This window comes from Gigantopelta aegis, chromosome 3 (assembly GCF_016097555.1).
Source record: "Gigantopelta aegis isolate Gae_Host chromosome 3, Gae_host_genome, whole genome shotgun sequence".
Lineage (NCBI taxonomy): Eukaryota > Metazoa > Mollusca > Gastropoda > Neomphalida > Peltospiridae > Gigantopelta > Gigantopelta aegis.
The window spans coordinates 82,380,288-82,396,761 of record NC_054701.1 but is presented as its reverse complement, the minus strand read 5'-3'; the positions used below and the strand labels follow the sequence as shown (position 1 = coordinate 82,396,761).

At 37.6% G+C, this 16,474-nt stretch overlaps 1 protein-coding gene across 1 annotated transcript; it reads left to right on the top strand.

Annotated features, from left to right (window-relative positions):
- The first annotated feature begins 3,629 nt into the window (after positions 1-3,629).
- On the top strand, positions 3,630-16,157 carry LOC121369167 (kelch-like protein 3). The gene is made up of 7 exons (XM_041494069.1): positions 3,630-4,868; positions 5,929-6,067; positions 8,027-8,411; positions 9,055-9,241; positions 12,082-12,276; positions 13,341-13,558; positions 14,212-16,157. Exons 1-7 carry the CDS (start codon positions 3,655-3,657, stop codon positions 14,385-14,387), a joined length of 2,514 nt encoding a protein of 837 aa, XP_041350003.1. The 5' UTR covers positions 3,630-3,654; the 3' UTR covers positions 14,388-16,157.
- The last annotated feature ends 317 nt before the right edge of the window (positions 16,158-16,474 follow it).

Below are 16,474 nucleotides of genomic sequence, written 5' to 3'. Positions count from 1 at the left end.
TTGTACTACATTTATAAAAAGTGTACCGTTATATATATTTATAGTACATGTACAAAATGATATGTCATATGCTGCATGCTTTACTGTTAATCACTATTTGCTTAATGTTTTAACAGCTTTCTAGTCCTTATCACAATTACATGACTTGTATAATGTATATATTTCTATGTTTTTAATGTCTAGTATATATACTAGTATCAGGGTATTTGATATAGTAATCGGTTACTCCACGTTTGTTTACCCAGTTGTTTTGTATATCTCAAGAACATCATATATGTCAGTGGAAGGATTTTGAAAATAACTTTTTTTTACTTCTGTTAATGTGTGTGTGTAAACTTGGCAACCAAGAAAAGAAAGGAAATTTCTGTTTATCAATATTATTACAATCTCATTGTTTTGTCTACAACTATTACATATTAGTGATGTGGTATACCTAATTATAATGCACGATCTAGAGCATGGAAGAAGAAATGTCCCACTAATTGAAAACTAATTCTACACCCATTGGTTAGAATATTGTAATTACAGATCAGATCCTGGGATAGGGTACTAGGAGTATACCTACACTAACTATAAATAAACAGAACCACATACCAGTAATTTTGCCATGTTATTTATTGCGAAAGTTTATAGTGTGCAAGAATATTATACCAGGAGACTGTGTAGCTGTCGAGTGGTATAAATCTTATATGGTTAAAAATGTGGTTTGGCCATACTGCACTGCTCATGATTATGATTAACAAACATTTAATTAAATAATACAACTTACTTTATCTGGAAAGCTGAGCATCCTGGCTAGGAATATGACATCATTCCTGGCTGAGGACATGACATCATTTGGTGAAAACGTACTACACATGGTAGATTTTTTATCACACATACGTACAATAAAAGTTTCTTTTATTGCACTGTCAGAATTAGTACCTGAAATGCCATTGGCATTCTTTAGTAAATTAATATATAATTAATTAATTTCTTTTTAATGGGCAAAATGTAATATCCAAGTCAGCTGGGTGTTCCTGGAAAAGAAGGTCCAATAACACAAAAAACTCGCAGAACGTGCTTATGCCATTGTAAAATGTACTACATACCTTTAGGTGGCGCAGTGGTGAAGCCATCGGACTACAGGTTGGTACTTACAGGGTTCACAGCCCTGTACCAACCCAAAGCGAGTTCTTGAGGGCTCATTGGGTAGGTATACGGTCACTACACCCTCTTCTCTCTTACTAACAACTAACTAACCCACTGTCCTGGACAGACAGCCCAGTCAGCTGAGGTGTGTATGTTCATGACAGCGTGCTTGAACCTTAATTGGATATAAGCACGGAAATAAGTTGAAATGAACAGTGTATTGGCTAGTTTCAGTTCATCAGGGTCTTAGAGTCTTGAGATTACATGGGATCAGGATATGAAGGAATCATATGGATAATGTGAATTCTTTAATGGGGTAGGTTTCTTTATTTTGCTTTCTGCTTTAACCTTGTAAGAATTTTATAGACTTTTTTCATATAGAGTGTGAATCTATCCAATTATCTGATAGACATGACTTTATTTAATGTATTTATATTTTGTCATTGCTAATAATAATGAATGTAGTATTAACAGAACTGCATAATATGTTCATGGTAATAAATAGGGCATGTTGTTTTTGTTGTTTTTATTACCCATTGTTTGTATGATAATTTAGTGCCATTTTTATATTATGATGTGGTATGCTTCTGCTGTATGTGTTTATACAACATGCTTTTACAGATAAATGAATACTATTTTTATTACGTGTTTGGCATTGAATTTAATGTTAAATGTTTATCGCAAAGTGGTTGGAGCTGATATACCATACCACCTGTTTGGCTATTTCAGGACTGGGGTTTTTTTTTATGGTAAACATTAATTAACATGTTTCTGGTTGTCATGGTGACTGTAATTCTAAATTAACAAAACAAAAATTAAGCATTGGAAACTAAGCAGTAGTCTAGGGTCGTATCAGTGGCTTTAATTTTAATGTAGTTGAAATTATCACTATATGGTTGTTCAACGTAAATGAGTAGGGCCTAAACAAGTTTTTAAGCCATCAATTAATGGTCTAAAAGGGATTTTGTTAAAGCTGTACATAGGCGTCGTAAGGAATTTGAAGTGCTCCCGCTTGAAACATTTTCAAAGATATCTACTTTCGGAGAATATTGTCAGAATATTAAACAGAAAGAACACTAAAATATGTATCGGCATGTACTGTTCACGTGACACCTAGCACACCTAGCATTTTCCAAAAGTGGTCGGTCGCGATTCCTTATTAATTGCAAACCTGTATTACACTTGCACTTTCAGCTAGCGAATGCAATGCCCACTAAACTTCCATAATTAACGATAGTGGGAATTTTTATTTGTTTTAAGGAAAATTAAGACTAAAAAAAACTAAAACCTAAAAACAAAAACCAACAAACAAAATTGCTGAAATATTGGGATGGAGACTGCTGCCCCAGTTCCGACGCCCCTTCTGTATACTGGTGATTTGCCGCCTAAAATATTAATTAAATTTGGTTTAGAAATGTAAACGTTTCAAATTACATGCCATAGAAAATAATAATATTAATAAATAATACAAAAATTATATTTAAAAATCGTATCCAAATAATTTACTAGTAAAAAATTGAACTAGCAAAATGCCGTCAGCTCATGGAGTTTGTGATTATATTTTTAAAATACATTGAAGCCCATGAAAACCGGTCCCTCTGTAAGCAGGAATATTTTTAAATCGGACTTTTCTAGTCCATTTTAAAATATCCATGCAGAGTATGTAGCCTAACCTCTCTATACCGGATACCCATTAAAACCATGATTGTCTGTTTTAGATGGTTTGTTTTATCTTACTAAACGGTCTTTTTTATTATTGTTTTGTTGTTGTTAATCTATCTGTACTACCGGCCTCGGTGGTGTCGTGGTAGGCCATCGGTCTACAGGCTGGTAGGTACTGGGTTCGGATCCCAGTCGAGGCATGGGATTTTTAATCCAGATACCGACTCCAAACCCTGAGTGAGTGCTCCGCAAGGCTCAATGGGTAGGTGTAAACCACTTGCACCGACCAGTGATCCATAACTGGTTCAACAAAGGCCATGGTTTGTGCTATCCTGCCAGTGGGAAGCGCAAATAAGAGATCCCTTGCTGCTAATCGGAAAAGTAGCCCATAGGCCTATAGTGGCGACAGCGGGTTTCCTCTCAAAATCTGTGTGGTCCTTAACCATATGTCTGACGCTATATAACCGTAAATAAAATGTGTTGAGTGCGTCATTAAATAAAACATTTTTAAAAAAACTAAATTTTTTAATTTGTGTGAAATTTAGAAAACAATCTGCTCAGAAATAAATAACTTGTAGTAAATTCCATAGTAGGCCTATGAAAAAATGCGTCCCCTGTGGGAAGGACTATAAGTACATGTATACTGTTTTATTTTTATCTTTTTACAAATTGCACATAAAAATAGGACATCTTTGTTGTTTCAAAAACACTTCCCTTTCTTCTACGTCAAACCAAACTGAAATTATTGACAAAAAAAAGAAGCCCTTTTGTTGGAACAAGGTAGACATGGTGGCGGGAAAATATTACGTCATGATTAGTCTGACGTCATCAACGACTTTTGCGTTATAATCTCGCACCACAATGGCGACTTTAAAATTCAAGACCCGGCTGTTGAAAACGTTGGAGGATGTTAATACTAATGTTTCACCCGAGCGTGGTGACTCCAGACCTGAAAACAGCACCGCCTACCACCGCCAAAGCGATCGTCGCCCTAAACATCCAGAACAGCCGACAGAATTGAAAACGACCCCAAGCAGAATGTCGAGTCAGAAACGTCATGCCAAAAAAAGTTATTGCTCTCCAGGCGTTCACGGCGATTCTATCCAAGATGACAGTATGTATTACACACCTTCTCGTGAATTACCTGTTAGGGATCCAGGTCTAGAGGCCGTTCCTTTACAGTCCAAAATCAACGCCATGTTTAATAGCTCGTACACACAATCGAAGAAAATGTCGCCAGAGAGATCAGTACTGAACGAGAACCAAAATTACTACACCCACAGCGACGTGGCGGAATCCATACAGTCGGGCCACTATGACTCTCAGTGCCTAAACAGTGCTGGTTTAGGGAGGACAGAAAATGAAAGAATGATCGGAAGCTATTTGTGTAATATGTGGCAAGCCCAGAAGATGTGTGATGTTATGATAAAAGTGGACGGACAAGTCTACCCCATGCACAAGGTGGCTCTTGCCGCCCATAGTGATTCGTTTGCGACCAGACATTGTAACCAGACGATGTCAGAGGTCAGTCACATTGACCTGCCTCGCGGATTAGGAAACGCCTTGAAGGAAATTCTCAGATACATCTACACAACCGAAATCAGCATCAATACCAAAAATGTGAGTGACATTTTGGCATGTGCCAAGCACCTGGGAATAACAAAAATCATCAAGAAATGTGAATTGACTCTTCTCAATTACAACACGGAGAACGTGCTTGATCTAATAGAAATTGCAAAGAAGAATGAAATGTTTCAAGTGGTATCCCAGATGCAGAACTTCATCTGTAAAAAATTCAGCGAAATCACCAATACGGAAAAGTTCTTACAGTGTTCTGTTGACGAGATCTGTCACATATTGTCAGACGACAGTCTCGCGGTAGGTCGCGAGCTGGACGTGTTCACGGCGGCTAAGCGGTGGATTGAGTACCAGAAGCAGGCGAGACTCAGGTTCGCTGAGGACGCCCTCAAGACTGTCCGCATGATCTACATCTCGCCAGAGGAACTGGTCACCCTCGTGGAGCCAGACATGTTTCCCACACTGGAGTGTCAGCAGATGCTGATGAATGTGTTCAGGTATCAGATTTATGTTCTTTACAAAATCCGTCCCTGTACCTGATGATAGTGTCTATGTAAGATGATACTGTTGCTTGTGATCATCCTCAATTTTTCTTTTTCTTTTTTATTTATCAGATGGCTCCTTTTAATTTGGTTTTGTGGATATTTGAGGCCTGGTTTGATGCTTAGAAAACGTTTGATCTAGATTTAAGACTAATACAGGGTTTCTGCCAGAAGGTACGAAAGATACAATTACGTAGCCTACCCTAAAATCTAGGTAATTAATGGATAGATTTTAAAATTATTTGTTAAATAAAGAAAAAACATAGTAAGAAAAAGTAAGATAGGCAGCGAGAGACAATTGCCACTCAGAATATGCAATATGCTTTCTTCTGGTAACCTTTTTCACAAGTAGCCTTTGCTTTACATAGATCTTAAAGCTTTGCATTATTAAAATTAAGAAAGTGTCAATACTACTATATCTCTAGTCTGGTAGTCTGGTTAGAGCTATTCAGCATGTTGCAAAAACCGTAAAGCTGCCATGAACATGAACCAATTGAAATCCTTGGCATCATTTAAAGGGACATTCCTGAGTTTGCTGCATTATAAGATGTTTCCGACTAATAAAATATTTCTACGATTAAATTTACATATTAAATATATATTCTTGTTTAGAATATCAGTGTCTGTATATTCAGTGTGTTTCTGGTCGTCTTAATATTTGTAAGAAGCCCAAACTGGATTTTGTCTTCAAATAATTTCGTACGTACGAAAAAATATATTTTTGGAAATAAAATGAAATTTAACCTAGTACAAATAGTAGAACGATCAGATACACGTTTAATATATAACCACTAATATTTTATGCAGAAAAATATGTTTGATATGTAGTTACAATCGTTAAAAAGTCTTTGTTAGTCGATAACATCTTAAAAATTGCAGCAAACTCGGGAATGTCCCTTTAATGTCTCATTTATGAATGTGGTTTGATTGTTATTGGTAACACACAATGATGTATTATTTGTACAAATTCATTTACGTAGTGAAGATTAATGTTCAATGTATATTCTTTTCCAAGGATCCAAGCTTTAAAACTGAGTGGAAGTTACCTTATCGACAATGACTACTATCCTCCCCCAAGGCGGAGCTACCGCACAACGGATCACATCGCAACCATGAGCAAGACGGGAAATCCAGAAAGACTTAGTTCCTCTGGGGTATTCAAATATTGAGTAAAGACTTCAGGTTTTACCAAATGATTTTGTTCTTATTTCTTTTAGATGTGAAGTTTATTTAACACTATTTAATACAAGTGTGGGTGTTTGTGTTTGTTTGTTGTTTGGGTTTTTTTTTTTTTTTTTGGGGGGGGGGGGGGGTGTGTTTGTTTTTGGAGGGAGGGGTGTTTGCTGTTTGTTTTGTTGTTGTTGTTTTTTGTGTTTTTTTTTGGGGGGGGGGTCTCTCATAATGGTGGTATTTACTGTTTTACTGAAGGTAAACATTGACCATTAAAACATAAATGCATACGTGATACATTTAAAGTTTGTTTTGTTTAACGACACCACTAGAGTACATTGATTTATTCATCATCGGCTATTGGATGTCAAACTTTTGGTAATAGTGACATATAGTCTTAGAGAGGAAACCCGCTACATGTTTCCATTAATAGCAAGAGATCTTTTATATGCACCATCCCACAGACAGGATAGCACATACCACATCCTTTGAATTGCCAGTCGTGGTGCACTGGCTGGAACGAGAAACAGCCCAATTGGTCCACCGATGGGAATCGATCCCAAACCGACAGCGCATCAAGCGAGCGCTTTACCACGAGGTTACATCCTGCCCCAAGCCATTTATAACGAGTTTGATGAGTAACTTGTGTTACATCAGTGAGATTTCTCTCACATTTATTCAGCTCGATACCTAGTGAACTAATTCAGTTAGTTCCCTTTCCATTCACGGTGTATACTTGTTATCCAATACTAGAACGTGTTACAATGTATTTAAAATATAGTTTGCTGCTGCTGTAAATGAGTAGGTAGTTTATGCGCCTGTATGTCGACAGCCAGTTACACTGCAAATCAGACAATGAGCTTAGAAAACTTTAAAATATATGCTCACGATTTTAATAAAGTCTCGCCCATACACAACGTGTAGTTAATGTCAGGAGACATTGCTAACATTGAGCTTAGACTAAACAGTTTTATAAGTATAACGCTAGATGTCAATCTTTACCCAGCATATACTGAGTCAAAATAAAAACTTCACAATCTAAAATTTGAATAAAGTCAATGAGTGTTGAAAGCAGGTATTTTTCTGGAATAAATATTGTAATGGCAATGTCTACGCTCCATTTGAAGCCCATCACAGCTCACGTGACCCGATCCATAGCACGTGCACAACATCATTGAGACTACAATAGCACACGTGTTTTCATCGTTACTTGCTGACACAACTAAAAAACACATAAAAACGATATTTGTTACGACCTGTTTCGATGCCACGCCTCACAAATGTGCAGCGTGAACGTGCCGTCGGCATGTTGCACGCGGGAACGTCATTACAACAAACGGGCATCACAGCTGATTACCTGAGGAACGCGGGCATCAATGTCATGGATTGGCCTTCAAGCTCGCCCGACCTGAATCTCATCGAGCACGTCTGGGATGTGCTGGGAAGACGCCTGCGCACTCTCAGGAACCCACCACGGACTTTGCAGGAACTTGGTGCTTCATTAGTGGAACAATGGTACCGTATCCCTAATGCAGTCTTTACACATCAGGCAGCCGATGAGGAGGTGTTGCCTTGCAGTTGTGTGTACACATGGAGGGCATACGCGCTACTGAACCTGTGATTTCATCAGACGACCCTGCTTGTGATTAACCATTTTGACTGTTTGTGGTTTTGACGAATGCTGTGGGCGCATCGAACAGATTTTCGACTCAACATTTATTTCTATTCTTTCTTTGGACGTCATACAATAAAAATTTTTTTACCTTACTTAACACGTTCTTCGGTCATATTTGCTAATTAGACAAGATGAAACGGTTATGAAGGTTTTAATTTGACTCAGTATATATTTGATATCTAATTTCCCGCTGATGTGTAATTAGACAAAAGGAAAATATGTTTGTTTTTTTGTTTGTTTTTTAATTATTTTTTTTGTTTCCTTCTAGAAATCAAAAAACCATCGTACACAACGCCACCACGAACATGGTGACTCTTTGTCACACTTGTCAAGCTATTCTGAGACTCATCCTTCGCACTTCACGCAAGACACGTACACACCACACCTATCTTCTGGCGCTCTGGACACGAACGCCGCCTGCAATCTGCCCAATATCTCGAGTGACTCGCAGATCCAGGTACCTGTGGTGGCACGACAAGAAGTCATCATCTGTATTGGAGGAATCAACCCCTTCAAAATGGATTCCAACCTCCCATGCCAGTTGGTGGAAGAATACAACCCGTCAACTAATTGTTGGCGAGTGTTGACGAAGTTACCAGAAGCACGGCATCACCATGGGTCCATTGTTCTGAATGATCTCATTTATATCATAGGTAATTAATATATATGTATAACAATTCGTGTGGCCTAAAAGTAATTTTAATATAAGAAGTGAAAAGAGACAAGAAGGACAGAGACAGACAGATATGTTGCTAAACATAGTCATACCTCTACAACTTGCAATTGTATGGGGTGTGATATCCAAAAACATGTTAAACTGAATATAAATAGTTTGTAAATATCAAATTAATATGAATATGAAAGGCCGTAGACTACTTGATGAGATTGGAGAGTGGTTCTACTAGATTTTTAAAATTTTATTTCATGTAGATAATCTGGAACATTATTTTAATCGGCTTTGAAGGGGTGGATATTAATGTTACGAATATGACCCCACTAATCACCCTGGGTCTGACAGTCGTTTTTTCTTTGAGACAAAGACCACGGTTAACAAGGCAACGTCTGGATTGCTTGGAACATTTCTTTCAACATTCATTGAGAGAGAGAGAGAGAGAGAGAGAGAGAGAGAGAGAGAGAGAGAGAGAGAGAGAGAGAGAGAGAGAGAGATGGGGTCTTCTTCAGCTAGGCAAGAGGGGCACTTTTAACCCCCTTTCACTTTAGTTAGGGCCCCCTTTTGGCAGCGTCCCTGTGTGTTGGTATATCATGACATAAGTATTTGTTATTTGTAAACGGCAGGAGGTTCAACATTAGATTCAGACGCTCTAGAAAACCTCGCTAACCCAACGAACGTCTGCTACACGTACAACTATTACCAGCACGCCTGGACGAGGATAGCTCCCATGTCCACCAAGAGGATGTACCACGGTGTCGCCAGTCTCGGGGGAGTGCTGTATGCCATGGGGGGAGAGAACGAAAGAGGAGAGTAAGCATTATTTCTTTGGTCTAAGTTTGGGATAGTAAAGTGATGGATTTTTACGCTCTTGTCCCTCAGTCGGTCAGCTACTGAATGTGTCAAATAATTGAAATTGGGTAACGCTGACTTTTTAGAATGGCATATATAGAGATTATTATACGAGCATGTGTGTCATACTGATTTTACGAAACGAGTATCAGGATTATTGTATTACCCGAGCGAGAGCGAGGGTAATACATGAATCCTGCCACGAGTTTCGTAAAATCAGTACGACTCACACGCGAGTGTAATAATTTCTTTATTATCCACATTATCAAAAATATTATGTTTATGAATAACAATCTAGGACCATTTCAAAACGTTTAAAACGTAACTAAAAAGACGACGAAATGATGTCATTTTTGATAAGCGTTTACACTGAAGAAGCCACATTAAGTTATGACGTCGCTTCATAAAATTACGTCATTCGTGGAGCACGTAAAATCATTATGATACACGTGGGTCATACTGATTATATTTCCCAGAATAGCTTGAACTATGTGGATAATAAAGCATGTTCATATATAGGAGTCATACCATGGACAGGAATCCCATAAAGCGCTTGACTGATATGCGATCGATCCATTGTATCACATGGAACATTGCATTCAGTATCATGTCGCGATTCGCTACGCATATTTCAAAGATTGCTACACAATCTTACCACATTAAACAGTAGCTGCTAATCAATTTTCAGTTGACTAGAAATATCGTTTATCAAGATGTTGAAATTTCCCTGTAATATATCGTTAGATGATAAATCAGACGTAAATGATATGCCAACAGATTTTTTAGAAATAAAATTACGAGCAAGACGAATTTTATTTTATTTTTAATTTTTATTTCAAATAATCATAATTCACAGTATAATTTGCATATATATTTACATGGGCGTAGGAAGGTGCCAAAAGTGGGGACACACACGCACGCACGCACGCTCACACACACACACACACACACACACACACATATATATATATATATATATATATATATATATATGTATATGTATGTGTGTGTGTGTGTGTGTGTGTGTGTGTGTGTGTTTAAATATATACTGAACAGCATTGAAAACGCACGATAACAAATGTGAATGGGGCGTATATCTGCATTAAAAATATCGTACTACCTTAAAGTACCGTACTACCTTATAGACCATGCATGACGACGAATAACTTACAAAAACGACTGCCTGAACACTCCGTAAAACACAAAACACAACATATTGCATGCATAGCATGTAAAAAGTAAATTGAATGTGCAAATCATGCTGATTGGGGCTATAACAAATGGCCTCTGAAAAGCCTCTTTCATTTATGAAGTAGTCTTTGAGGAAACGTTAAACAAGTGATGGCAAGGTTGACAGATTAGGAACGTGAACGTGCCTTAGGCATGCTTCACAAGTTGGTTTTTCGAGTAAAGTCATCGCACAGCGGTTTGGATGCCACCATTCAACAATCACTAGACTCCACAGGAGATACCAGCAGACAGGAACTACCAGGGACCGTCCACGTCCAGGCCCACGACGTGTTACGACACCACGACAATATCGCCATATTGTTTGCCTCCATATTCGTGATCGAACGCTGCCAGCTGCCAGGACTGCACCAAGTGTTCAAGGTCGACGAGTGGTTATCAGCGCAGACACTGTGCGTCGCCATCTTCGCTCTGCTGGGCTGCGTGCTCAACGACCATATGTTGGACCCATCCTGACTGATCAACATCGAAATGAGAGCCGACGTTTGGCAGGAAGGTATCGTCATTGGAGATTACAACTTTGGCGAATCCCGTTTCCACTTAAGGAATGCTGGTGGTCGGTTGCGGGTGTGGCGTAGGCGTGGAGAACGTTACCATAATGACTGCCATGTTCAGACGGATCGATGGGGTGGAGGGAGTGTCATGGTGTGACAGCACCCGTGTTTGCCGTGGCAGTACGAATGCCATTTACTACCGGGATAACGTCTAGCAAAATCACGTCATTCCCTTCTTTCATCAGCATCGGGATATGCATACATTTCAGCAAGACAACGCCCGAGTGCACACAGCACGTGTTAAAACAGTATCTAACGAACAATAATGTCCCTTTGCTTGAATGGCCAGGACTGTCCCCTGATTTATCACCAACAGAGCATATTTGGGATTACCTTGGTCAACGCATCTCACGTCATCCACAAAATAACCTTAGAGAACTGGAAAACGAACTACAGCAGCAGTGGAATGCTATCCCCCAGAACACTATTCGCGGACTTATCGGGTCGATGAGAAGACGTTGGATGGCTTGTGTTGCTTCAGATAGTGGTCATGCGCGCTATTGACTTTTCATTATGACCCCACATGCCTTTCATGCGTAGATGAATTAAAACTAATCAATGATTGTGCATCCTTTTTTGTTTGTTGTCATTATCAATCATCCATCTATTGCTGTTCACAACAAAAACATTTATTGCTCAGGTATTCTTATTGAAATCCAAACATTTCTTGGTGGTGCGTTTTCAATGCTGTTCAATATAAAAACCATCGCTGCTGCTACAAAGTGGCCTATCTTGCCGTCCCCCCCCCCCCCCCCCCCCCCTTCCTACGCCAGTGATTTAAATATTTCAACATATTATGCAACTTCTGTAATAAAAATAAAATTCAAGTATCTCGATCTGCAATCTGATTAAATTAGCTCTACTGATCTACCATTACAATAGTAATTAACCAGTGGAGCTAATTTTAATTAGATTGCTCGATCTGTTACAGAAATGCATCTAAAGTATGATGCAACGTTTATAAGAAAAATAAAATTTGAATACTTCGATCTGTTACAGAACTCTAGACACGATGGAGTTTTATAACCCACAAACAAACCTGTGGGGTCGGGCCGCCCGTATGTCTGACTGTAAGATAGCCGTGGCTACTGTCAGTCACAACGGATTGGTGTACGTCATAGGCGGCTTCATGGAAACCTCAGAGGAAAAGGTTCTCTTCGGGACAGTCGAGTGTTACAACCCTCGCAGAAACAGGTAACCAACGAATACTCCAGTGGTGTTTTTGTTGGGTTTTTTTTTTCTTTTTCTTTTTTTTTCTTTTTTCGTACTGACCTCTGATAGCTTTAGACTAGCGTGGGAATACAAGAGATCTTGTCAATATTAGTTTCGAGAAGTTAATGATTATGATTATATATTTGGATGTAGGGGTTGGGGGTGTTTTTGTGAAGAGTGTGTGCATGGGGTTTTTTGGTGTTGTATTGTTTTGGGTTTTTTTAGTGTGAGTGTCATTTGTTTTTTGGTCGGTTCTTTCTTCTTATACTTCCTGTAATTCATAATTACATTTTAGACCTACACCTGCGTGTTCAAAGGCTCTATAAGGTTAAAAGTAGAAAGATTTATCATACATTTATATAATTTATATGTTCACGAATGGCATATATTTCAATAGACAGCAGTTGGTCCGTATCGTTAACGCACATTTGACATTCAAAGATTCTAATACTCATGGATGACACCATCGTAACAAGGTCACCTTTCCTGGGCTATCGTCATTTGTATGCGTCATGTCAGACTTCATATTAATTATATTAATACATATGTTTTATATTAAAAGGGAAGTGGCAAGATATAGGGCAGGGCCGTAGCTAGGATTTTTTTTTTAGGGGGTGGGGTGGGGTGGGGGGACTGAGTACTTTCTAGTCTAAAACACCTTAAACTGTTAAGAAGATAATTTTCTTTAATTATTTCCGGACCTTCAAATGACCTTAATATTAAATATTAAAAAGTGAAACTGTCATCCACCTTGAACATGTTCAGTAACTCTATTAGAATGATATTAACATGGAAGGCTGCTTTTAACACGTAAATGCCATCACTTTTATTTTCGGCATGTTGGCTAGTTCACTACTTTAAGGTCATGACAACGCTTGACAAATTGCATGTGTGTGACGTCATTAGAGAGCTGACTCTATACTCAACAACTTTATATGCACGAGCCCAGAATGTTTATTCTAACTTCAAAACTAACCCTAACCCTATAAATGTTATTCCCGGAACACATCATCTACTTACACTCCCAACGTTGTTTGTTTTACTAGATGGACGGTGAAGAACCCATTACCAAAGCCTGTTTGCCATGCAGGTGTGGTCGAAGTTAACAACACGTTGTATTTGGTTGGTGGGTCTAGTTTCTGCGACAACAGTGACGTCATGCCCAGCGTGGGTTCCGTGTTTCGATATGACGAGGTGTCAGACAGGTGGGACGTCATTACGACTCTGAGAGTGCCGAGACACGACGCAGGGGTAGCCTGCTCAGGTAAACAAAGATACACATTTCATTAACGTTTTGTTTTGTGTAAATTAGTACCTGTTGTATTCCACGTCTTCACTGCTGTTTCTCATTTTGTGATACTGCTGCTGTTTTGGGTTATTTGTTTGGGTTTCGAGTTCTTTTTTTTTTTTTTTCTTTTTTTTTTTTTTTTAAGGGTATTGGTATTTTTGGGAGAGATTATGGATTCTCTCTCTCTCTCTCTCTCTCTCTCTCTCTTGCGCTGGGGGATTACTATAAATGATGTCCACATAGGCAACCATATGGCCGTAGTAACGACTATATAGTCATATCCATCGCTGCTGGGGGTTATGGGGGGTTTTGTTGGGGGTTTTTTAACATATATTTCAGATACTCATTCACGTGTATACACAAGTGTCCTTATGTCTATCCTTTGCTAAGGATCATATTAAGATGGGTGGAGTGTGGTGGGGGAAACAATAATGCGATTGTTAACTTGATTACAGATGTAGACTTCAAAAGAATATATAGCTTGGTTTATTGATTTTGCCGTGTGTTGGTGTGTATTTGTGCGTGCGTTTGATGCCGCGTGTGTGCGTTTATGTGGTAACTTGTATATCATTTTATATGCAAATATGGTGATTCACGGTGATTTATTAATATGCATTATACTTTTTCAGGAGACACAATATTTGTAGTAGGGGGTCTGACCTCCCCTCAAGGCACCACCCTGGCCGACGTAGAAGCGTTCGACCTGGCGAGCAACAAATGGTTGTCTGGAATTTCTCCACTTGCCAAACCTTTACTTGGGATCACATGCTGTTCAATGGCGGACAGTTGTGCCGATAAGACATAATGGAAAAAAATATAAAGAATACATAAAACCATTTGTTGTAAATAAACATTACATTACCAAACTATAAAGACCATTTTATTTTTAAAAAATGGTAGACATCATTACTGATAAAACAAAACGAAAATTACAAAGATACAATTGAAACCATTTGTTATAAATTATTTAAAAAAACATACATAGAGCATTTCATGAAAAATGGTAGACATCTGTGCTGATAAAACAAAGAAAAAAAATACAAAGATATCATATAAATCATTTGTCAAAAATTAAGCAGAAATTTTGCAAAAATACAAACATTATTTCATAAAAATTAATGGTGTCTTTATCACAGTAGATATGTAAGTTCATAAGCATGGGCAGATCAATAATTTAAAAAAAAGAGGTACAAACATCACATGGCCTACACACAAATATGAATCTATCAAATACGACATTTACTCATATTGCACCTAGCCTTAGATCTCCTGATGAATGTCAATTTAATGCCGAGTTATTTAGCATGGTTATAAAACCAGTGGGTTTCTTTTCTGTGTGTGTTTTTTAAATATATACTTTAATATTGTTTTCATAGATACTCCATTCATGTCCATAATTTTTATTTATTTATATACTTATTTATTATATATTTATTAAAATTATTTATTTTACTATGAACGAAATTCCCTGTTGCTTTTTACATTATGCATTGTCCAATTCGACCAGTTCTAACTGTAATACGTATGGAACCTACCCATTTCATGTAATTTGAATCATCGTGTTTCAAGCCATTAAAAATATAACATATTACACAATATATGAAAAGTTCATTTCCAAAATGCGATACACGCCAATTTCCAGATTTTGGAGTTAGCATTGAAGGTATTTTGATGTTGGCACACTTCAATAATAGACAATGAAGGTTCCATCAAAATACGATCTCTTTTCATTGAACAAGATTTTTAAAACGGCTTCATGTGATATAAGCTACTTTATGTTGCAGCAAAATCATGTTTTCTCAAAAATGACGTAAATGGCTGTATAGCATTTAGGAAAAGTATTTGGATTGTGCAAACACTGAAAGTAAAAAGGTATAGTTATGTAACAAAGCTGATGTTACGTTCTTTGCAATTCGTGTTTTATTACACTTATGGTTTAAAATAACTTGGGTCCTATCAAAGTTTTACGTACCACTAGACTAAAGTGGGACGTAACACTTTGAACGACGGCATACGGTTGGCGCTCAGCGACTTTACCGGAACGTAAATCAATAATTTGCATTGTCACTCGCTAAAGCTTGTTATAACTGAAAATTATTTCACTCTGGACATAAAAATAATACGAAATGGAAGCTCGTTTTATATCTAATAAATCCAATTAAAATATTTGCCAAACGGCTTTACGCTAGCTAAGGTTAGCAGAAGAGGAATGTACCCCTGTTATTTTTGAAGCTGCGATTTCACCTCATTGTAAAACTGGGGACCACATATTCCCAGGTACATACACCTTTTTAGTTTGTTATAAATCTATTTTGAACTACTATATCTATACCAGAACGACCAGAAACATATTCCTGTGTTATTTAATGAGTTTGGTGCATCTGTTACGTGTTGTTAAGAAGGAATGTGTTTTTCAACTACTTTGTATTCTTTGTATTCAGTAAGTAATAAAGTTGTTGACTCATTTTATAATTTTACAAAAACATATGCCTTTCATAAGTTATTGGTGATTTGTGTACACGTGTAGTTGTTAAATGTTGTGAAAATAACTAAAATAAACAGTTAATGAAGTTAACTGATTTTGTATTATTTCTTAGTATAGATGAATACAGGCACCTTTGAAGATCAACACCAGTATGAGTTTGTACACAAAACGCGATACAAATTCAATTCAAGATTAAAGATAAATTATGACAATCCTTGGATAATTAACGCCTACAATTATATATTAAATACGAAACTTCTGTTTGTGGGACGGTGCATATAAAAGATCCCTTGCTGCTGTTTGGAAAATGTAGCGGAATTCCTCTAAAAAAAAAGTAAATGTTTGTTTTGTTTCACGACACTACTAGAGCACAATTAAAAAAAGAGAAAAATGTTTTATTTAACGAC

Coding starts and splice junctions, on each gene's coding strand:
- LOC121369167 (XM_041494069.1), top strand. CDS start 3,655: ATGGCGACTTTAAAATTCAAGACCCGGCTGTTGAAAACGTTGGAGGAT. Junction 6,068..8,026: donor AAAGACTTAGTTCCTCTGGG/GTATTCAAATAT, acceptor GTTTCCTTCTAG/AAATCAAAAAACCATCGTAC. Junction 13,559..14,211: donor CGCAGGGGTAGCCTGCTCAG/GTAAACAAAGAT, acceptor ATACTTTTTCAG/GAGACACAATATTTGTAGTA.